A 24,155-nucleotide genomic window follows, 5' to 3' on the forward strand; every position below is an offset into this window, starting at 1 on the left:
TGGCGCAAGCAGAAGTAGATTACGCTACGATAGTTATAGGACACTATATTGATTATTTTTATTAGTCTGTTTATCTTGCCTGGAACTATGCTTGAAGCGAACGTCTCGAGGCGTCGTGTCGAGTAATTATAATTAGCCTTTATGGCCAAGACTCTATGTTAAAACTATTTCGCTATTGTAACAAATAGGCAATGACGAATTTTAGAATAAGGAATAGTAGAACAGACGGGGTCCCGTCTTGCCGCTTCCTAGCTAGGACTATTATCGTGTCTGGATGAAGATTTAGAAGTATTTGTTAGCTTAAACTTAACAAATTTGTTGTTTTTTAGTTGAACCGCATTTGCACTAGGTGCCCTTTTACTTTAAAAGATACAAAAAAAGAAAGAAAAGCTTCTTAAGAGGCATCGGTTTTTTCGGCAGCATCAAATCTCGCCACGATCTTTCTGACGTTCACTAATAATAGCATTGCGTCACTATTATACATATACTGGACTACAACAGGAAAATTGAATTAGTTCTGCAACGTATAACGTGTATCAAACATGAACAACAAAATCCCACCTCATCAAATGGTCCAATACGGTTTAGTAACCGGCCACGGTTCCAACGACTAGTAAACGTAGATCATATTATAGTTGACTGCACGCGGATCCTACTAAATATAAACGTTTATGGATCGATAATTAATAAGTTTTCAAAATAGTGTTTCTTCCGTCCCATTCTGCGAATTGTTACACATCGGCGTACGTCAGATTGTCCACCGATACGTTACGGAACGCTTATCGGGTAGAACGCTGGGCAGCGTTAGCGATGGGGCTAGGGCCCAGATCTAAGCAGAGCTCCGAACGACAAAGTGCCGCACGTGTAACGTAGCATTGGGGCGACACCAATGATCAAACATACAAGATGCCAAATTCGCCGCTGGCCGTGTCTACATCTGACATCCTGTCCAGTTACGGTATATTGGCAATAGTAGCGGTAGGGCCAGTGCTAAGGACCATATCAAAACGAGAAGCGCTATATAAACGCAGTAGATGTCATTTAGCAGCTACTGCATTGCGTATCGAAACCCAACTCTAACAAGGGAATCACAGTGCGTTGCACCGTGGCATACGACGGCGCGTGTTCACACGTCTTACATGAATATATATACATACATACCCGATAGCATCAGCTCTTTCGCTCACCTCGAGCTACGGACGGAACGAAACAAGCCTTAACATTAAGTTTTGTTCCAGTTTCAAACGAAACGGGCACTTTGTTGAAAATGTACGACAAAAATTCGACAGGTATCTGATTTGGGAAAACATGAAGAATTTGTATCATTCAATAACAATCTTTATGTAAATCTCAGATTTTATAAAACAAATTATTATGAACATTTTTATTACAAGAAATGAGCGGTCATTTGTTGTGCTTTTTATTTCTTAACCTGTCATTTTAGCTTACTTAATTAAGTTGGTGCCTCGTAAGCCAACTGCATCAACTATATTTGGTCCGATCTCTTTGATAACTTACTTCGGTTCCGATTGTTCTAATTCAAACCGATGTCTCTGCTGCGCCTCAGAACAGTAATTTTTGGCCTTTTCTTACAATCCATGATGTTCCCTTCGGTTTTCCGATAAAGAAATACAAGACGATTAATTAAAATTTTTGATTTGTTAACTAAGATCTGGATCAGGTCTACTTGTGAATTTCTCAAAAGTTGTCACTTCGATTGTAAGTTGTCGCACAGAAAGATTTAACTGTAATCGTTATATTTTCTTAATTCGCTGCGGATCGTCACAAAGTTCTTTGTTTTACGTAAGTCCCGTTGCAATGTCCTCACCTCGCGACGAACGTCTTAGGTTCGACCGTAAAGTCAAATATATATTACCGACAGACTTTTATAAATAATACTGTCAACAGAAAAGGACATTGCTTACCACCCTAAAATGGTCAATGAGAGAATCCTGAGTGGAACTTATTCATGGAACGTGATGCGAGGTGTTTCCTTTTAGAGGTTCACGGCAACAAACTGGATGGACTGAAATCGACCGCAGCTTCGTTTTGTGAATGAAATTATCGTTGACGTATTGAGTTGCAAGTAAGAATACGTGATGCCTATGTATTACCAGCTAGTCTCTGAGTAATGATGATTGCGAAAATGTACGTTGCAATTGCCGTAACCTGTTTAAAAAAGGACACCTGTCACCACAGTTGAAACGGCACCTTTGCATTGGCCTTAACTCGATATTCTCGATAACAAGAGCCATGGCCAATAGCTAGACTAGCGGTTTATTCCAGCGAACTTGTTATGTTTGTCAAAGGTTTAACTATTTTTTTCGCTTTTAATAATAAGCCATCTAAAAAGTTTCGCTCGCTCGAATAATAATAAAAAACTGGTACTTTAATAATCAGCCACAATAGTTTACTTCTTTGTAAACATTGCCAAGGCTTGTGCGAGATTTCCATTTAAATGTACATAAGACAGCGTCAGTATCTTTTAAAGTATACATTCTATAATAAAATTTTGTGATTAGCACAATAATATGTTTTACTATGTTCATTGATAGCTACGACAGATCAATTTAATAACTTAATAAACACGATAGTTGAAAACTGACAAAGTTGATACAATTAGACCTTCATCGCACGAGGCTATGAGACTCTATTTTTAGCATCCTTGCGTTCTGCAAATCAGCCGATGAAGCTCATAGAAGGCAACCTACTAACACTGTGGTCTATATATCCTATTGATTCGTTTTTACTTGCTGTCGGTTATAGCGGGCGTCGTAAAGACCGACTAGCCTAGTTCTCTCTTTTTAGTCTGTTTTTCCCGTTGATGAATGAGCAATAATGAGCCAGCGTTGTTTCTGGCGAGACGCTTAGCAGATGTTTTTGACGAACGATGGTGCGCTGGACAGCTGGTACACTCGTCGGTTCCGTGTCGTCGTTTGAAGGTTGACTGCCAGTCTTAAAATAGGTAAGACTCTACTAGGTTGATTAGGTCTTAGGCACTAAAATTTTCTTAGTGAATCTGAATCTTGGAGATGGCTATTGGTTTAGCTTTTAGAAGTGGCGTCCACTTTTCAATAGCTTCTGCAGACGTTTAAGCTTGGCTACAACGATTAATGTATTTCTGACACTTTCCTCGATGTACCTCGCAGAAGTTCAGCCTGTCATCCCTATAATTAACCCAAGCTTCCTCCGTTTAGATGAAACGAGTCACTCTGGCAAAACCTTTTGAACATTATGGCTCCTGCCTTGTCCTGTAAGTCCTGTAAGCTCCCACTATATATGACGTGACCACCATATTCTACAAACCCATTTTTACAAAGGGTCGTCGATGTCTGGTGTTCATAGGCTGGGCATTGATCAAAAGCGAAAAAGGCAAGCGATTTAGGTTGTCCTCCTAGGCAAATCCGGTTGTGTGGTTGCCTACATTACGCCGTCGCTCTCAGTGTCCCCACCGTCTATGTTGTCCGCTTTCTCTATAGTAGATCTTCCATCAGTACAATTGCGTAATTCTCTTTGACGTACCGATTTTCGCAGTGTAATACTGGTTGGCGTTGTCGATCGAACGGCGAAAAATCCGTATTGTTCAGCTGGTAGCGGATTTCGGTAGGCTCAACTTCGGAGGCCGCTGAATAAGAGCTTGTAGATGCAGCTCTTTTTGGCAGTTGTTCGCCAAGAATTTGGGTCGGTCTCTCTTGACTTTAGAAATGTAAACCATTTCTGGGATTTTTTCTGCCTATTTATTAATTTTATTTATTGACTTTATGGAGCGACAAAGTAGGCAAGTCTAAACAAACCTAAACAGCAATTTGTATAAGTGGTTGTCTGCCCGGCGGCTTCGTTATGCTGCAGTGATACCTGCAGTGTTTGCCTACGAAAAATAGCTTTTCGTAGTAATTGAGCGTAGATACACTTCTACTGAAAAAAGCTACTAGCCTGAAGCGATGTTTGATGGCAACACCAGTTGAAAAATCCGAAACACCTATGTAACTAGCTGGATGGCTGGCTGGCTGGCTGGCTGGCTGGCTGGCAGCTTCAGCTTAATGACAACGCGCTAAATATAGCGGTCAGACAAAAGACAGCCTTGGTGCTTGACTAGCGACTGAAAGCGTCGCGCATGATAAGAGAAATCCAAGCTGGCTATTTCCGACCGACAATTTCGAGGCAGTCTCCTGTGATCTAACATCCTCGATCATATTAAGATTGAAAGCTCCACTTTGCCCTGTATGCAATAAGCAAGCTTTGCAGATTGACCGATGGGTGATGAGGCATCACTTCTGAACCGGTCACCGGCGCCCTTCTCATGCTACCTCAGACATCTGAAACGATTTGTCTTTCCTATCCTTTGCTTCAATCCATTTCAGATAGAAGCAGATTTTCGCTAAGTACGCAAGGTCATTGTGCTTTGTGCCACTAACAATCGATTACTAATAAAAATAACATCGTCGCGATAGGCTCGATTCATCACAGCCCAAGCAAACAGAGATGCCAGATCGTGTGTGGTCGAAAAGCAGTAGCGTAACATAGCAGTTTGAATCTATAATCGGTATACGCTTTCGTAAAACCTGACGCATCGATCATGTGACGCACGTCATATACGTACGGCGGCTAGCGTCCGAAAACGAACTTCATAAAGAGAAGGCGCCGCTTCCGTTTGTGGATAGATTGGATTTTTGTGACTTGTAACATTGACCAATGGCTAACAGGCGTGATCACAGCGGCAACTGGCAATGCGTTGGGTGAGAAAATCAGCTTGATATATTACGTATATCTGCCATTTTGCGTTGAGTCTAACGCGCTCGACGTATCGACCACGCTTTTAGATTGGCCGTCAGCGCGAGCGATTTCAGCTCAGAAGAGAGGTAATAAATTTTGCCAAAGAAATCTGTTTACAGTCGTTAGCAATCGTTGACTAATATATTACATGCTACCTCCAGCGCTTTTCTCGGCTGACGCCTTTGCTATTGCGGTGTATCTGTAATTTAATTTTTAAGCAAAAAGACGAAGGCACACGATTAGCTAGAGCTTTTTTTTTTTAGTATTACGTCAGGCTTCATCTCGTTATCTATATATTATCTATGAATGTCATTTTCGAAGAGTCGTAATTTCAAGTAAAATTGATGTGACACCTTTTTTTTTAAGAAGTATTTCCTCCTACTGGTCCTTTTGCTCTTTTGTCACCGTTGCTATAACTAGGTATTTTAGAGCCTTTGCTAACACCGCATTCGACACGTGTTCGCTTAGCTATTAAGACTAGCTAATAAAGATGAATACCCCTTAGTTTTACAATTTTAATTGTTCTTTTATGGAGTAAAGCTGTAATTTACTATTTGCTATACTAATGCAAAACCGGTGTGGTGCATGTACTGTTCATTTGAAATGGAAAAACCTGATTTTTTGTTATTAAAAGTCGTCAGAATTTCGTCCATATTTTATAGGGCTTCTGTTTTGTTCAACGTATTAGAATTGTTCTTTTTTTCTTGAAGGCTTAATAGTTCTGGCCCTGCCGAGCAATAGCAACGACTTCCCGGACATAATAGAGACCCATCTTGTATAGACATGACCATCATTTAAGTAAAGAAGATTTGTCACGTTCTTCACACAACTACGATGACTACTTCTGGACGGGTTTCCAGTTACATAAGAATTTTGTTTCGATGTGTTCGTTAGAAGCACAAAAACAGCACAAAAACAGTAAAAACATACGTGTTTGTTCGTTAAAAAATACAGCGTATTATACATCCCGCCCCGTCATTACATACTGTCACGTTGCCAGCCTGTTTTTTCTCAGAGCCGGGCATCAGTCAGACAGCCATTAATCAAATCTGTAACTTAAAAAGGAGAACTTCTTGGTATGCCCGAGAACTATCTGACCCAACAAGTCGGTATCATAACTCGCTGCTGTTGCCTAATCCTATTTGCCTTTCAATTCGCTTCGTTACACCTCAACCGTCTTCCATATTGCTGGCTCTTCTTTTGGTTTCATTTAATCTTTCAAACCCATTCCTCTCAGTCCACTCCGTAACTACTATTTATAGAAGGGGAAATAACAGTACGCGTTTGTTTTTTCTAACGACAACTGCCAATCTCCGCCGGGGCAGATGATTAACTCTCTTATGACAGACTTGTCTTGTTTAGCGTCCCGTATTCACGAATTGACGTTCACGAAGGAAAATTCGCGCGGGGCTCGCCCTGCCGGCTCGGAGTGATAACACACCTACTCTTAATTCGCCCTTTTTCCCGACATTTACAAATTGCACATTGCTGTGCATGGTACGCAACCGTTGGCCGCTTGTCTCATCAATGTTGGTATCTTTCCTTTCGTTTGCCCCTTATGGCCTCAACTCCCATTGGCAGAGTGACAGCCACGGCGGCTAAGCACACGTAGCAGCGATGTCGTCACACGTTCTCGGCGTCATCGGTCTTTCTTGCCCTGTTTTATCGGTTTTGGCAGCGATCCGTCAAAAGAGGCAGTATGCAAAACGTATGAAAAGGCGAAAAAAGAAGATTGATTAACAGATAAATTGAGATATATATGCACAGCTCCACAGACAGGCAGGCACGCCATCCGCATGAAGTTTCCCATGCTGTACTTCAATGATGACCGTATCAATTTATGGCAGTAACGCGTGTATATGCAAGCGTCAGGAAAGAAGTTCGGCACTATTACAGGCAGAGTAAAAAAAATCCTTGTGGAAAGAGAAAGTGACGCATGGCACTGCGCACATGAAGGCCTGTCAGTCAGCACGTGGTGTCTACTGTTGCCACCGTAGAGGTTGTTGTTATTATCGTTTGTTCCTTCTGCTGCTGAGATGTTGGCAAACTTCTGCAAGTAGCGTTTTGTCGACTAAAGAAGAAGGCGTGCCCGATGGTTGTCGTGTTGTTGCCGTTGGTACCGTTGTTCGCCATATTTACCACGATACGGTAGGAACCATGCATATATATAAATAGAAAGGCGGCGCTATACGGGCATTTTAGTACGGGTTATTCTAGCAAGGAAATGTTGATTTAAAATCTTATTCTCCCTACACTTCTCGGATTTTTGAGACGCGTAAGAGTCAGAGATCTAACGCTAGTCGCACAACTGATTCTTTCTTTGACCAAGTTTCAATACGTCAAATAATATGACACAGCTGACTTTTTTAAAATTTCGTCTTTTTTTTAAATTTGTTAATAATGATAAAAAAGCAAACTAAGTAGCTTGCTTTGCTACCGCAGTTTCATCCGCCGCAGAGCTACATTTTGAAAAGCTAACTGGGAGAAAATTAAGTTTTATAGAAGTTATTACATTGAATTTTGTTCGAGTATCACCAGGAGTTAAATGGACAACCGCATTTCGAACTCATACGAAATCGGTTGCTTTCGATGCTGATTTACGTAAAAATAAGTGCCTCAAAACGTAGCCCAGTAGGAATGCGTATATGTACATAAATTTGAAATTAAACAAAGACATCGCAATTTCCTACACCGAACTATAGTTGGCAGTTTTTGAAAGAAACTTACACAATTTCAGTGGCATAATATGACATATCGTCCGGACAAGACAGGAGTATCGACATAGACCATGTTGTTTACAATCGTGATTAGAGGGCAAAGTTTACTACGCAGTTATTTAGGCTAGAACCAGGCATAATTAAAAATACCTCCGCAGGCTTTCCGGCCATCAAGTTGGCCCCTGAGATCAATGACTACGTTGTGCTGTTCCTCTTACCTCGCAAAATGCAACTCGGGGTGTGGCAATCGATGCTTGATCCATCTAAGATTCCTGTAGAACTCCAGGTGGACCTAAGGTAAACGACCCATATTCTCTAACTTGGCGGTATACGATCATCATGCATCATCTCTCTATCTATAATCACAGCTCTTTCTAATAAAAGCAATATCTTAATTTTATTCGATGATTGACTTTTTCGCGCCAACTAACTTCCTGGATTTATATGGTTCACAATACAAATATTTTTATATATACACGTTGGTATTATTATACGTAGCCCAGATTCGAGAATGAGACAGTAACTGTATGGAAAATTACAATGTGGACATACGTTCGAAGAAGCTATTGTTTACTATCTCAATATGTTCGTTAACCGTATCTGGGATACGAGCTGAAAATGTTCGCTGCCCAGTGTATATATCAAGTTTTAGTAGCCGATAAAGTATTGAAACATACTAGCTAACAGTTTATTGGTATGAAGCCGGTAAATGATTATAAAAAGTGCGATCAATAGCGTAGAGGATTTTATGATAAGATCATTTTTTTACACGTTGCTGGGAGCTGGTCTGAACGATAGCCGATTGTTGACGCCAATTAGGTAACTTTATACCAAGCTGTCTTTGAAGATAGCGCGGATCGTCCATTATTCGATACCACGTATTGGCAGCTACAAATATAGTGCAGATTTGAACCTTATTATTATTATTACCAGATTAGAACTTGAAGTCAGCTGCCGGATGAATATAAGTACTCTGAATTTTTTGTAAGAGTAAAACTTCCGATTGAACTTATGTTGTCTCATACTAGGACATATATATGATCTGTAACTGGGGTATGTGGACATTCAAAACAAAGGAGACAAATTCGTTAGCCGCACATTTTTATTAAGTTTAGATTGCGAAATCAAACAAGGAACTGATTATTTTGGGACAATACGTAAGTTCTACTGCTCTATTGGTTGGCGAGGTAGCGACATGGGCCTGGCACTAAAATCGGAATAAGAGGTTCTGCACGCAATTTCCAGGGAAATAATTCAATGCCTCATTTTTTTTTTTAAATAGTAGATTTTATTAGCATGAACAGGCTTTCGACGAAAACATGTTTGTTTGGCGTGACTATTATCACAGCCTTTTCTGCTGTACTGAATACGTATGTACTCAACATTGGTCCCTATCTTGGCAGAGGAACGATCAGAGTTACCGTTGGCATATGTTACTTATTGGAAAACGATCTTACAGCATTGGCGTACACTGCGTTTTCGATGTCCATACCAAACGAAAGCTATCAGTATCCTGGCGTTTGCTACAGCTGCTATATGAATAGCGCTTTTATAATTATCGTATCGAATCAACACGCGCACCCAATGCAATGTAGCACAAACAATGATCCGAAAATACCCGTATATAGAAGCAACTCAGTTGCCATTCGTCAGCATAATCCGATGTTCTGCTTGGCGTTATTCATCGTTTACCATACCAAACATCCAAAGTTTCCACACCCAAGTTCTGTTGGCATTATCGAAACCCAGCACACGATGCCCGAATTTAAGTGGCTAGGATAATTTCAACGCGTCGTGTTTCATGCGAGGTCGCTGCAGCTACCCCAGTGATATTAGCAAAACATTTTTTCTTCTCCAGAAGTACTCCACTAACAAATACACACAGACATAGATGCAGTTCAGGCTGAACATAGAATACTTATGATTGAGGCCGTCAAATTATAACAGGCATTTGCCGGAAAAGGCTTCACAGTATACAACTGCCACCAGAGGTCGCCGTCGTCCGGGCGCTAATTACAAAAAATAGGGATTTCGAAGGTCACCTTTTAAACTACTGAAGGCGCTTTAATTTTATGATAGGAGACGAACGTAGTGTTTGGCAAACAAAAAATAATGGATGGTACACAAACTTCCGAGTGAATTATGACAAGTAAATATACTTTAATAAAATTTGTTTCTCCTGATGGTATATTCACCACCTCGACTAAAAGTTGGTTGCTGTTGATTCAAGTACATACGTACGTGTAGATCCGATTGAATCAGTGACTTTTATCTGAACTCAAACTGAATATTCACACGTGTCAAGTGTTATGTGCTATAAGTGCTTTTTGGTGTCGACGAAAAAATCCTTTTGGGAGATCGATATAAATCTGTTGAATAATTTTAAAATTACAAATTATTGAACGTGAAAGAGTACTGATATTCTTTCGGATAGCGTGATAGCTAATCTGTCATTTGGTCTATGTAAACTGAGCTAGTCCTACTTTGTGCTAACGATTATAATGCTGATACTGTCTAATGGTTGAACTTCCCAAACCATATAGTTCATCGTGACTGCAGTGCAGTGGAAACAAAGTTCTTAATATATAAGCTTATTTTTATAAGCTTTCTTTGTCAGACTCCCGACGAAATTAGCACAATACATTTCCTTTTTAGTAAACCAAACTTTTGAAACTACTTCTTTACGAGATATCCTGCAATAAGTTCTTTCCACGTATCGATCAAACAGATAGTTTTTATGGGACAACACATGGCACGGACACAATGACGACTTGAACTTCGACCACATGAAATCACGCTCCAGCCATAGCCATATCACTAAAGTGTTACCATCCCGACGTAATTTACCGGTATCTTGTATACGTAAAAAATAGATCGTGAAACATAAAATGCAGCAAGTGGTTTCTACAGGACCATAGCGATAGGTACACAGCATTTTCGTTCCGTATTATGTTTTGTACTGGGATTCGCATGGTTCTACTGCAAACATGCAGCAGGTTATAAAAGCCAGAAGACAGATGCAAGATTCGCAGGCATATAAGCCAGCCCGACAACGCTACACTCAGCCACGATCGTGCAATCAAGTCCTGATTTCTTTTTCTTTGCCCAGGGTCGGTCTTGCCGAAGTTTTCGCCCCAAACGGAATATGTGGTAGTTCGCTGGTAGCAATAGCAGCCGGCGCTAACGGTAGCTGTTAGTCGGTAGCAGCTCGCGCCATAAAGATAGAACCTCCTGTCGTAAATATCTATTTGCACTCAATACCGGCTTTACTGGAAAGTGAGAAAGAGATCATGCCAAACGGAATGAAAAAGAAGGGGAAAAACAGGCAACATTTTGAAGGCAGGATACTCCACTCGACTTACCCTCGCGAGGTACTTCCTATATCCAGGGATTCGAATAAATTAATACGAAAGCACAACATTTCGTTGAAAGTTACATTATTCCATTTAATAATTAATTAATCCATTATCCACATTAATCCATTCGCACCAATAAAACACCGCGAGAACGCCCGCCGTTTCGCCTCAGATCGTTTTATCAAAGCCTAAATGTTACTATATCCCATTTCTTCTAAAGTCTACAAAATCGATATTTTACTATTTAGGGGTAAATTTAGGTGCTAAATTTTCAGCTTATTATGACTATTGTCAAGGTGACAAAGCGCTTGCAAGTTGCCCCATTGGTGCTTAATTAACTGTTTGAATAAACTATAACACGAGACCTAATGCACGACTAGCACAGATCGGGAGCTGGAGAGACCTTTAAGTAAAACACTTTTCTCTTTGATTATCCTCGTTTACATACCGATACCCGCTATACAACCAATTTAGTTGGAAATCAAGTACCAAGCCAGTTAAATTTTATTTGTTTTAATATTTCTAAAGATGATAGGTCGCGTCATACTGGACTGTATTGAAATGTATTTGGAAGCAACTCATGAAGATGAACGAATGGCGTACGCGAGTCAATCTTAGGACGCTGCTTAAAAGGACCCTGAATAAATATTATATGCGAGGAGGCACTTCAACGAGCATAATGGTTAACGTATTATTGATTCTTAGAAGAACGTCCTTCTGCAGAAAACTTTCAGCTGCTTCGCTTTGCTGGTAGGCCTCGTAACGTTGCTGCGCAAGAATGCCTTAGATACTTACTTAGAGAGCCTGACGTCAACCACATGAGTTTTGGATAAGGAGAGGGAATCCTTTGTTTTTTTGTTTTTGACCTTATTAGGATCGTAGTTCGTATCTCCATGACGATGCGGCGATTAAGTCACAGTTTCAAAGTACCAGACAGGCCATCAGAAGCCAGGGTGCTGCCTGTAAGGTCCCTGGCAAAAGATGCGGATATTAGGCAACCCAAAACATGCCGGCGATTAGCATAAATAAAAGAGAAGCCCACTGGCTTTTGCCTTATTTATCCGGTTTTTTCTTGAAGATTAGCAAGATAAGAAGCTTAATTTTGTATGTACTTCAAATCAAAGACAAGATTTAACAAAATATGCTAGCTTTTTTTATAGGAATTCTGTAAGCGGCATTTCTTTACTTAGCGGCTTGTATTAGATATCTGTAATTTGCACTGTTTTGACAGTAACGAAGCTTTAAACATTGAAAATCTTTTTAGTGCCAAGTTATCATTGAGGTGTCTCCATGGACCCTTTGCACGAAAGGAGTCAGTACCAGCTTTTAGTTGTGGTAAAACCTGAAAATCATGACAGATATCGATTCTAGCGAACGTTAACTACCTATAAAATAACGACCCGTTTTTCTGGGCAAAATATTAAATGGATTCGGAACTTTTTTCGGGCTCAGAAGGGGCTTTGGAATGATGTAGAGATGCGCCGTGTGTCTGTGCGCGTGCCTAATGCGCGATCAACTAACCTCAATTATTTACTCCGTTAGAGTTGATTTTCGTATTCTTTTGACCCGAAGTGTATCTATACTGAGTCCGCAATATACATTATGAATTCAGACGTGTCGTACACTCTGAGACGTTACAGCCGAAACGCAGACTCGAATATTAGACAATTTTTCAGTCACATTTTATGGAAACGCTGTGCATTATGCCCCGTTGTGCTAACAACTAGCAATGTACTAAAATAGAATACATAGTTAACAGTGAGATTCCAAGTTTCTCTTGAAATGAATCCTACGTGCTCACTTAGCTTTCCAATGTGGAATTCACTCAGAGAACTGAATGTATTAACTGCATGGTTTGGTGTTTTACTCAGCATTATGAAGATGCCCGTATCCCCCCCTCCCCACGCTTACCTTTTGCGTGGCGTTTTGGGTCCGTGCGACTGTTACAGATTGATAGTTCTTTCGTTTATTTGGTGGACGGACCTCAAGGTCAAAAAGTCTTCTGCTTAGGTGAAGGCCATACGTGCCGATTTACGGCCGCGTAGGCTATTCACGGGTGATGGCGTAGTCTTGACATATCTACATACTAATTTAAAAAAGAGGCAAGGTGGGTTAAGTGCAAGGCCACACGTGGACGTGTCCTGGGGGCCATAGTTCCTGAAGAAAGACTTAATAATACATAAAACTTGAGACATTTCATTTAAACGCATTGCTTGGTAACTGTTGCCTAATGCTGGCTGCATAAAACGTTATTTTCGTGATAGTGCAGTGAGTAACATGTTTTATGTTAAGATTAGGGACGCATAATAGTCTAGGCTTGGACACAAACGCAGACACTTTTCGTCTAGTGGTGGAGATCAACGGTCTAAAGTAATACCCAACGGCTTAAGCACCGCACGTAAAAAGCAAGAAAACAGGCGTTATCAAAGTACAACCGAAACGGTGCACCTATTACACTGAAGTAGTTCATACGTACGCAGGTATATTTAAAGGAGTGTTTAATGAACTAGTATAAGGTTTATCCTTCTTTCAATTTTTTTGCGGGGTGCCGATTTGTCGATTGACTGGCATTTACATCGATCGTAGGCATCATGTGATCATATCCCCCCAAGACATTACGCCAGGTCGTTATATTGCCAAAATCCGCCTGATCGGGGGAAATTATTTTTATCTACACGTAGAATATATACATATGCGGTGTAGTGTTATGCTAAAGCGCACAGAATATTGAGGGAGATAACTCACGACAGAGTAGAATCAATATACGTTGTGTCACATACAGGAGAAGGAGGTGACGCATGAAGGGCAAAGCAACGCTTGTTAGGCTTATGTCTGCAGGCCAACCGATTTGTTGAAAAAATTAAGCGTCAACTCTTATTCGACGGGAATCGCGGCAACAAACGTTGAAAACAGACTCGTATTGCTGCGTATTACTGTGGTCGTTGATGGATATATGGTAGAGTTAAGTTAAAAAAACAAGTTAGAATTTCGTTTAATTTACGCAACAACTACTACATAATATTCATGTCTAATTAAAGAAAGTAAAAATAGCTATTTACTACGATGAGTAGTGTTTTCTGAGAGATAAACGCTAGGTAGCATAGTAATCTGCGTAGAAAGTTACCTACGATTGTGTATCAAAAGTTTCAACGTATTATAGTCGTTTAGACAGACGAGTCTGTGTTGAATAGAGACGATTTTTAAATTTGTAAGCCTTTACTACATACAGCAGCAATGTACGTACTTAGCTTGCTCGCCTGTCTCCTAATCCCCTTTAAAAGAGACTTTTAGATGAGCTCATGCGTTTTTTGTTTTGCCAATAAACTTAATCCAATCGAGGAGATGAATTCAAACATGCATTCATCTCAAACGGCATCTTCCAAGTTATCTGCAGTTCCCTTTAGAACTTTGTGTATCTGCTATGTGCAATTACCTCGTAAATAGCTTCTTATCAAACTGCTAAAAATTAGCGATTCCATTTTTCATCGGTATCTATGCGATATGATGTGATCGAAATCGTATGACGCTATCATATATTTACGGTAAAGGGAAATTAAATATGACTAAGTTGAGAGATAAAGTTGAACTATGTTGAGGTGAAAGTTATGAAATGTATAGATTTAGCCGTAGACTATTGAAACATTGTTATCATCTTCATGAAGGGCTGCGACGTTTAGCTTTACGTAATCCATTTGACGCCTCACCTAACGGTTACACGCCTCCAAGTACATAATCTAGAGTATCCGAGATAGACATGTGATAGGTTGGGTCATTATTTAGGGTCTAAGACGATGGAGTATTTCCACTAAGTCATGTACTTTCGGAACCCTTTTGGTCATTAGGTAGCTGTTCCAATTGGCAAACGCTGACCGATCTTCCTACGATACGTTAATTTCTCGTTCGCTAATTAGTCAACATTAGAACTCGTTAGATCGAAGGTTAGAGAGAAAAATGTGAGATTAGTCATCCAGGTACTTTACGTAGCCTGAGCGTATTATCATAGATGACCACGTCGATAACGGACCCAACAAGGCCCAATAATATGCGTACGTATACAATATATATTAAGTTGCATATAATACCATATAATACCTTACCAATAATAAATGAATGAGAAAAGAACGTGAGTAAACAAGAAATTAACCCATATAGGTTTTCCGTATGTTTCAGTCAATTCTGAATGTTTATTAAAATGCGTAGGATAAACTAACCCAACAGCATAATTGTGTTTCAAGTGAAGTACTTACAGCGATACAAGAATACAACATATTCATTTAGATGAAGAAAAAGCTACTTATTCAGATATTCGTTAAGCTCGCATCACGACACATGACGCACTTCGATAAATCGCAAATCTGCTTCCAGTGTTTGTTAAACGCGCCGTGCAAACGCTGTACATTGAAACGGCGTATTAAGTGATTTTATAACAGTATTAAACAATTTTACAACAATAACCAGCGGCAGGGCTAACCGTTGTTCAATCGAAATTCTATTCCTGTCTCCCGTACGAAACTTCGCGCCGACTCTGAACCAAGTGCTGTTGTAAACTGCGATAGGCTGAACGAGATCTAGTAGGCATCGGTACGGCTACTTTTTTGGCCAATGGGGAACCCTTCAATGAGAAGTGTGCACAGCTGTGACACAGTTCGGAAGTAGGCCACCTCTACCGCAACTGCTCAGCTCGAAATCGAGTTGCCCAGCACAGACAAATGACGTAGCCCGCCAGGCCAGCAGCGGGCGAATGGAGCTCCCTCGGAAAATCAAGGAGATGGTATCGCTCGGTGAAGTATTGAAGTGACTGCCATTGACAACCTCACTAAACGCCTGTCCGCCTTGCCACCATGGATATGTACACAACACTCCATAGCATGGCGAGATTCTACAACAACGTTGAGGAAACATAAAACATTATTACAAATGGATGAGGATAGAAAGAAAATGAAGGAAATAGTACGCCAGCTGAGGCTCGACTAGATTCGGGAGGCTGGTTGTGACTGGTAGAGCATTCCTGAGCAGGGCGATTCAACCAGGACCAGGATGATTTAGTTGATACGGCGGAATCGAACGCAACTAGATGTATTGACAGCTGCTGAGCGACAATTGTAACGAAACATCAACGCTTCTCATGCGAGCCTCTGATCATGGAAAGAGAGGTCGACTTGGAACCATGTGTCGCGTAAAGGCTTATGGTGGTTGCAAATTGCTTCCAGTCGGTACAAGTAGTCTTCAGTTTATGGTGTCAGTATCAGAACAACATATATATACTTGTTATTTCCGTTCGACACGACGGTTGAAAGCTTACGTTCACTACTCTGATTAGTTATTATTATTATTATTGCTATTAATATTGCAAGTAGACAGATGTGAATGAATACTCGAGCATGTATCAAAGAGACGAGTTTAAGATGCTGATTTCGAAGATGTGCCGCGTTTGTTCTTTCGATATATTGGACAATGTAGCATGTAGAGTACTCAAGTGGTTCAGCTGAAGTAATTCGAACTGAATAAATTCCTCTAAGAAACATTTGATCCAATGTGATTGATAATTTCTGTAGTAAAGAATCTAGGAAATGGCCACGATAAAATGGGTCAGTCCACCCACAAAATGAGTCACGCATCCTTTTGTAATTATTCTAATAATCAACAAACCTTGAGTCCTCCTCTAAGCTTATCGGTTAAATGTATAGTACGAACCCTTGTTAGGCGTAAGTACCATTGACGGCTTCATTGATTTTTCGAGGTTAGTGTTTTTATCCTCGACGAAATTCCATGTCTGAAAACCGACATGCCTTCAATTCTTTTTACGAGTTAGAGCCATTCGAAGAAATCCCTTTGTACCCTTATGAAAACCTTTTCCTTTGGACCTAACTATAGGCGAATGGAGCTGTACACTTTGCAGCTTTTCTATGCGTACTCCATACGCCTTTCCTCTCCAGTATAACATCTTAATCTTACGGTATCTGTGTCTTCAACCTTTCGCTTGCTATATATGTACCAGGTCTTGCTGTCATTGTACAAAAGGGTGCAATAAATTGCCGCACAACACAACCTCGCTATGCCTGATTTTCATTTGGCCGGTCGCTAGGTCTTTCCATCTTAAAGCTTGTCTAGTGCACACTGTGTACATGTTGGATGCGCAGTGCCGCCTCGTTGAGCACTGTTCGATTAGAGAAGTTCAGGAAAAAAGTTTTTTCGTAAGTTCATTGAACAGACAAACTTCTTTACATACATACTTCATTCGTATGAGGATTGCACGTTGTGATTTTTCTATTATGGCAAACATTAGTAATTGTCATCTAGATGAACTTGCCATTAAGTTACAGTGTAGCTTTTATTAAGGGTATTCGCTAACTACACCATTGTACTGTTACGGGTTGTTGTATAAGGAAAAAATGTAAATTGATAAGGTACATTAGCATTTTTTTGTAAATCGATTTCCAAAAAATTTACCGTATCTTACTGGCAAGGTGCGCAGATGAAGGTCATCCTAATTTTTGATACATATCTATGATAAAATATATGATGAAAGTTTTTCTCACATAAGTGTGACCTTATTTGAGATATGCACAACGTTATATATATATATATATATATATATATATATGCATACGTTGTCGATCTAGAACATCACCTATCGCAAGTGAGATGTATATATATATAAATATAATGGTTAGCAAGCATTCTATTCCGTTGGTAAAACGAAAAACCGAAAATATCTATTAACAGTACTAGCATCTTTGCTCCTTCTGCTCTTTCCTCATTTGTCCTGTCAGTAGGTTCAGTACAGTGGAGCTATCTTTCAGAAAACTCCTTAGACTCCTACCCGTATTTGCCAACGTAGCCTGTGCCCTCTCGCATCATTGGCTTTTCGTTGTCAACCCACATGTGCCATTTACTTCACGCGCCAAGCCACCGCCTGCAGAGGCGCAACGCGAAATTGAAGGTCTAGTAGGGCACCAGAGTCGAAGGTGCGTACTGCGGGATCACCTGACACACGTGAGTCGTTCGCTCAAAAAGATCGTTAAGAACATAAACCAGGTTAAAGGAAAAGCAGAAGGTTACATTCAGACCACCACGTCATGTAACCTACTTATTGAAGTTGAAGCTTTCGAAGCACTTCACGTTGTCGATCTAGAACGTCACCTATCGCAAGTGAGATATCCAGTCAGCAGACAGAAACAGCTCGCGCGAAATCTACTGATAAATAAGGATGCCTGAAAGGATTCTCATTTTCAAAAATAGCAACGTTTGCTTTTAATATCAATATCGACCCTATAACAGATGTCGGTCTCATATCCTGTATTATATATTCTGTATGTATTACTTGGTCATCTTTTTCTTTATAGTGCGCCTGCTTATTGCAACGCACACACAACACATCTGGCTAACGTATGGCCACTAGGAGATATCAAGCCTTTAGTCCTTTAAAAGACCGAACAAAACGAATTTTCAAAATGTCGAAAATTATATAACGTAAATAAGTATCTACTTAGCATAGCCGATTAGGTTATCTCGCGATAATATGAGTCGACCTTTTATACAGCATTTCTCGTAAGAAAGCTGATAAAATACGACAAAAATATTGCCACCTAGTCCACGCAATATTTCTGTTAAATTGTTTACATCTAAACACACTATACGACTGTATCTAAATAACGCCGCGCTAGCTTTTTAAATTCGCCTGCGTCCTAATACTCCAATTGACTATTATTTCAATATATTTAACTTATACTGCAGCTTCCTCGATTTCACATATATCGTAAGGTCACATATGTGCTCCTTCCTATCGCGCGTGAAAAAAACACGCATCATTCAGATGTGTCAATCTCCTCAAGATTTAGCTAATTCAGCATTATGTGCCTTCATTATTTTTGAATGCGCTACGTCAAAAAAACTGCCTTCAAAAGGGCTGCAACAGCTTCTAGCTTATCTATCAAAATACGTTCTCGATTGACACTTTTAAATACAGCCATATTTTCGATTCCTATTTTTTCAATAATAGCTTAATAAGCTCACAAAGCTCAGAACTTCCTGTCTAGCCGCTGATAACATGCTCACATGTGCTCAGATGATTATTTCTCTTCTGTTTTGTTCATGCCAGGTCAAAGAAAAGCAACAAAAAAAAGGTATTCATGGCAAACAAAGGTGCTCATGCTACTTGACATAGATCTATTACATTGCTATGGATTCGGCGTTCTGATTACGTATCAAGCGAGCAATGACAGGACTGCAACAGTTTCAGCGGTCGTTCCGGAGGACAATGAAAAGAAAAAGTGAACTAGTCAACCAGCTACGGATCTGTTCCTTACTGCACTATACGACACCTCCTGATTAAGACCTGTCAGTTTATGTGAGACTGCCTGTTCTGTCTGCCAGCAATCAAGCACACCCACATCGATTCACTCACCCTTCAACGACACAGCTGCAAGCTTCTCAGTTTTAATACCCGCAGTGTCTATACGTCAGACCATTGTCGTCACCGCCAACGACGATTGTTTGACATGAGTGTCTGACGCGACCTACGAAAAACGGCGAAAGACGCATCCAAAGACATGTACGTAATACAAAGTTTCCATTGAGGTGACAACCAATCGGCACCATCTCCATCGCTCCTTCGCCCTTCAGTAGCCTACTCCCGTAGGAACAAAGGCTTCGGGGCACCTCAGAGCCACATCGCTCACAGCTGCAGACGACGGTTTCCACCTCGATTCACTACTCCGCTTTCAGGTTCGTTCTACTTGCTTGATCGTCGCGGTGGTGGTTAGTATCACATGGAGTTGGTTGCAGAGAGAAGTTAATCTCGGATCGACGCGCTTAGTTTATTTCGCCCCCTTTTTTCGTTTCTCTCTTTCCTCCTGAATCGACTGGTTGAGTTTACCTCTGAGTGGTTGGATGGCCTTACCCCAGTTCTTACCATCGAAGAAGAGACTCATACGCGGATCGGAAGGAAGCAGCGGCCAGTCTACGGAACACGACAGTGTTGCTTGAAAACCTACCTACATCGTAGAATCTAATACAACTTTGTTCATCCTTAGATGGCGGCTGTCGCGAAGATTAACTTATTCCCGATAGAGTTGGACAGTTTTTGTGTCTTTTTGCTTAGGTAAGTTGCTGCCAGTAGGCGGGAGCTGCGCGTTCCAGTCCTAGTTTCTGGTCGACCGAATGAGAGAGGTACACAGATGATATAACTTGTAGCATCGCCGAAGCCTCCGCACAGGTTTAACTGCGTGAATTGGTTAGGTGTGAAAAGTAAAGCGTTGATATGGCAACACTGTGAACCACAGAACGGCGACCTAGTTGATCGATCCTAGAAAACAGTATACATTTAAATCTCTGTAAATTATGTTGTTGGCGGATTGATACAAGAGTTGAGCGCTTGCACAAATCCTGATCTGGTCGCGGGTCTACAATGGGGAGTTCTGCGCTTTCCGATAGAAATGTATGCTTGTATGTTATGTGATAGACGAACTTTTCCAGTGGCGGCAGATATATTAGCCCTACATTGAGTGGCTGACTATTCGCTGGCCGATCGCTTGCAGAGAAGGGTTGAATAAATAAATCCATGGGTCTATGGAAAGAAGGCGGACTCCACGTTAAATTTTGAGCTATGGACCGCACTACGGAGTGAGATCACGTGTGGGCTAACCGGGGATGAAGTAAATTTTCAATAAAATGCAAATCATGTTTACCACCACCGATGCCGCCTTTCCTCCAATGCTCTAGAGGACGAACAGCCGGCTGCCATCGCCAAAGCATCGGAAGCCGAAAATCTACAGAGTTGTTCAACTGGTGCCAGCCATTCCGAACCCATTGAGTTCAGTTTCTGCGTCTCAGCAATCAAACGTTCCTTTTTCTGCCTCTTCTCCTGTGAACTCAAAGTGAAAAACCAGGCGTCAACGCCAACACTATTACGTATAAACCGGTTCTTACTGGCCGATTGGGTCACGATAATAGCAGCAAAGTTTTAAACCAAACTTCATTTTCCGACTTCGTCCATTGAGTTCCATGGTAGAAAAAAAAAAAACGGATTCAAATGGCTTCATTGCTGTCCGCTCCATTCTTCTTATTTTTTGCTGCAACAGAAAAAAATTGCGGATCACGAGCGGCCAACTGTATCAGGCCATGGAATACCACGAAGTAACTGCGGACGGACTGGATAAGGGATGTCTATATGTTCTTTAGTTTTTAGATCGTGCAATAGAGTCATTCATAAGACTTACGTTGAAAAAACCTCTCTTTGTTTTCAGTTACCGAATGTTGCTGTGGTAGAAAGGCATCCGTAACGTAAAAATAAGCTTATATTATTTTTCTAAATAAATTAATTAAAGTAGAAAACATTATGTTCGGTAAGTGTGCCACAAGTTAGACATTGATGATTGTAAAATTTAAGTAAGTTCAAGAAAGACTTACAACGATTGCCGGGTTTCCTGGACAGGAACTGCCGGGTGCCTGGCCTGCATCAACAACTAGTTATACATTTTGAAATAATTCAACAAGAAACTACAGTAGCTTTATTTAATATTTACCTTTTATTTTTCCAATTCTTTAGTGCCATACAACGTGGCCTAGACTTTACGGCTCGAACCAAATGCATTTTTTGACAGAAGTATATATTATCACTGGTCACTATAACAGGTCGATTTCCTTTGAACTACATCCACTGCGGGTGTAGTCATTGTAGACCCGCTTGTGACCGTCTTGGGCACGTTGTTCATTGATTTTCAGCGCCGGTATTATAACTTTCTTGATGCAATGGTCATCGAATCATCGAAAATCTCTCCCTGCCTTTTCTGTCTGAAGTAGCTATGGCGGTAGTAAGTCACCCGGCATCGCACTTTTACAAAACGCCTGACCTTCGGGTCATTCAACGTTGGCAAATGTTCCCGCGAATAGCAGGCGGTAGCCAAGCAGCAAAGACTTCAGGTTTAGTCAGAGTAAAGCTTTGCTACTGACTCTCGGTCCGTTGCTGGTGGGGCAGACGGTTCTCTGACAGGTATTCGCTGGTTATCACTACTGACAACCGACTCTGCCCCCTTGTTTTGCTTTTGGATTAACCCCCGTCTCCGGAGTTTGCTGTATTTTGTCACTGTCAGAGGCGAAAAAGACCTTTCAGTTCCCTGAGGCTCTCTTTAGTTCTCGCTCTTTCAGTTGCTTCCTTTTTGGCCCCCTTTTCTCTTCTGCCCCTGTTCCGTTCGCCTAAAAGGCCTGCCACCTGCATTAGGCTTTCTTTGTAGTACCACCTACTACCAAGTACTAAAACGTCGCCCGCTGCCCGCGCTGACTGCTGGTCATAAAGGACAGAAAAAAGATGGCTCAATTTTCGGATTGCTCTTCCCTTTAAGGTTGTTTCGCTACCTCATTCTCCTTCACCACAAACAAGTGTTCCTAAAAGGAAGAAGCCACTAGCGTTTGAATCTATCTTCTTTTTTATCACCCAGCTCAAACAAAACAATATAAAGCTGTTGGTCTGAGTGGCGGGGAGCAACAGGGGGCTGGCCCTGAAAATCAGTCGTTTCTCGGTTGCCATTCCAGCGGCACAAATGCTGTCAGACGGCAGCGACGTGAAGCGTTACTGGCACGTATTATATTTTTATAAGGAATATTATAATCAGAGGTAATTGCCTAAAAGCTGTTTCCACTAGGAAAAGAACTTTGAGTATAGAAAAATGCGATTTTTAAATATGGCGAAACGGCTGCATTATTTGCTTTAAGCGTAGACTTTTAGATAAAATGTTTGACGTACGCTTCGCAGCGGCATAAACGCTAAACACGTGTGAATATCGAAACTATAGAACGAGATAGATTTCATCGATCTTAGCTAAGGACATGTTACTGGACATGCAAAGATAGGGTATGGCAGAATTTCCGCTCACGTCCATTTTTGTAGAGCTTGATTCACTAGTCATTTACAGCGATATTACCGTCGAGTGGCTTTTATTGATTCGGTGTGAACATGGCTCTATTGGCAAGCGTAGAACGCAGTATAACCTAAAGCTTATTAGAGGCAATCAACCAAGCAATTTTTACAGAAAGGAGATACGTTTAGTTAACAGAGAGCATCTCGCACAGTATCTATTCATGTAGGTATTGCTTATTGTGATATTTCCTGTGGGACAGTATAAGAATAAAATATCACTGACTTCTACGAGAAAGGTCGAATATGTTTCTTTTTTAGTGGCCGAAATTTCTAAAAATCATCAAGGACTCTATCGATGCTTTCAGCTAATGCCAGCACAATGAGGTCTTAAGCACGTGCACAAACATTTATATATATACAGCTCCTATACAAGTCAGAAACGTTTTTTGCGTAATTGTCTGATTTTATCTATTAAACGGACAATGTTTCCGATCGACACAAAAAAAAATTTTCCAATGTTTTCGGCGGACTATGTATGGGAATTTGTCTGATCATATGTTCAGTCGTTACTGTTAGCTCAGTAGACAAAATAATTAAGGTTATATCTTTGTTTCGCTTTAATCGTAGAACCATTTGTTACAATCATATGGTTACAGCCATTTTATTATGATTTCACTAGAAGCTATGTTTAGGGAACAAGGAGGCGCACCGTGCTTGACGAGCCTGATTTTCAATCCGAGCTCCAAAAATTATCAAAATATTTACACATTAGATTCAAATCGTCGATATGAAACTATTAGAGACCGATGCGATTAAAGCACTTGTCTCTTGTTTAGCTTTTGCGGTCCTGTACGTTGCGCAATATTTATCGTGCATATTTTTGATATCCATTTATTTATCCATTTATTATATATCCATTTGAGGATATCCATTTAGAGAACAAACACAAGTTCGTATCGATCGCTTATGTCTATCTATATTTATACAAAATCTATTTCGAGAAGTAAATCTTGATTTTTGGTTTACAGTATGTCGTTATGAAGACATACAACTAAAGAGACGTTGAGTACAAATTGATACATATGATTTTAATGTATGGAAGTAACTGTGCCATTTTAGACATCGTTTCGAAAAGTCCTATGTAGATAAATAAAACACCAAGTTTATTTTTCCAGTCTGGAATGAATCCGTATCTCCACGGCAACACGGCACCATGTTGCCCTATGCCTCGATTATTGTTATACAGTATCTCAACTTAGTCTGTCTAAAGAAGATATTCGCTCCGTTCAGATCAATCCGGCCCGTAGCTAGGACCTTCTATTTCATTCTGGTTAGCTGGAAAAGGCTTAGTAGAGATTAAAATGTATAAACCACGCACACCGATACATAGGGGGGTACAAATTCAATTCATCATTTATGTGACAAAGTCAATTGTCCTACGTTGACGTCCAG

At 40.6% G+C, this 24,155-nt stretch overlaps 3 protein-coding genes and 1 long non-coding RNA gene across 7 annotated transcripts in view; 3 read left to right on the top strand and 1 right to left on the bottom strand.

The window, feature by feature from the left end:
* The window catches only part of LOC147756084 (uncharacterized), a 31,398-nt gene extending 19,496 nt beyond the window's left edge, over positions 1–11,902 (top strand). Inside the window, exons 3-4 of the mRNA XM_086986257.1 lie at positions 7,649–7,787; positions 11,721–11,902. Coding sequence (XP_086842383.1) covers positions 7,649–7,787; positions 11,721–11,871 — 290 coding nt within the window. The 3' untranslated portion in view covers positions 11,872–11,902. The remainder of the gene's footprint in view (positions 1–7,648; positions 7,788–11,720) is intronic.
* Positions 1–24,155, top strand: part of LOC111249646 (uncharacterized) — a 183,081-nt gene that overhangs the window by 52,947 nt on the left and 105,979 nt on the right. The window lies entirely within an intron of this gene.
* Positions 1,404–2,032, bottom strand: LOC147756085 (uncharacterized). Its single transcript, XR_015325864.1, has 2 exons — positions 1,926–2,032; positions 1,404–1,608 (listed from the first exon to the last, which is right to left on the bottom strand). It is a non-coding gene; the product is annotated as an uncharacterized LOC147756085 (long non-coding RNA).
* Positions 1,718–22,998, top strand: LOC111248828 (uncharacterized). The gene is made up of 4 exons (XM_086986258.1): positions 1,718–2,965; positions 16,845–17,040; positions 17,620–17,842; positions 18,948–22,998. Exons 2-4 carry the CDS (start codon positions 16,979–16,981, stop codon positions 19,011–19,013), a joined length of 351 nt encoding a protein of 116 aa, XP_086842384.1. The 5' UTR covers positions 1,718–2,965; positions 16,845–16,978; the 3' UTR covers positions 19,014–22,998.

This window comes from Varroa destructor, unplaced genomic scaffold, assembly GCF_002443255.2.
Source record: "Varroa destructor unplaced genomic scaffold, Vdes_3.0 BEIS01000004.1, whole genome shotgun sequence".
In the NCBI taxonomy this organism is placed as follows: Eukaryota; Metazoa; Arthropoda; class Arachnida; order Mesostigmata; family Varroidae; genus Varroa; species Varroa destructor.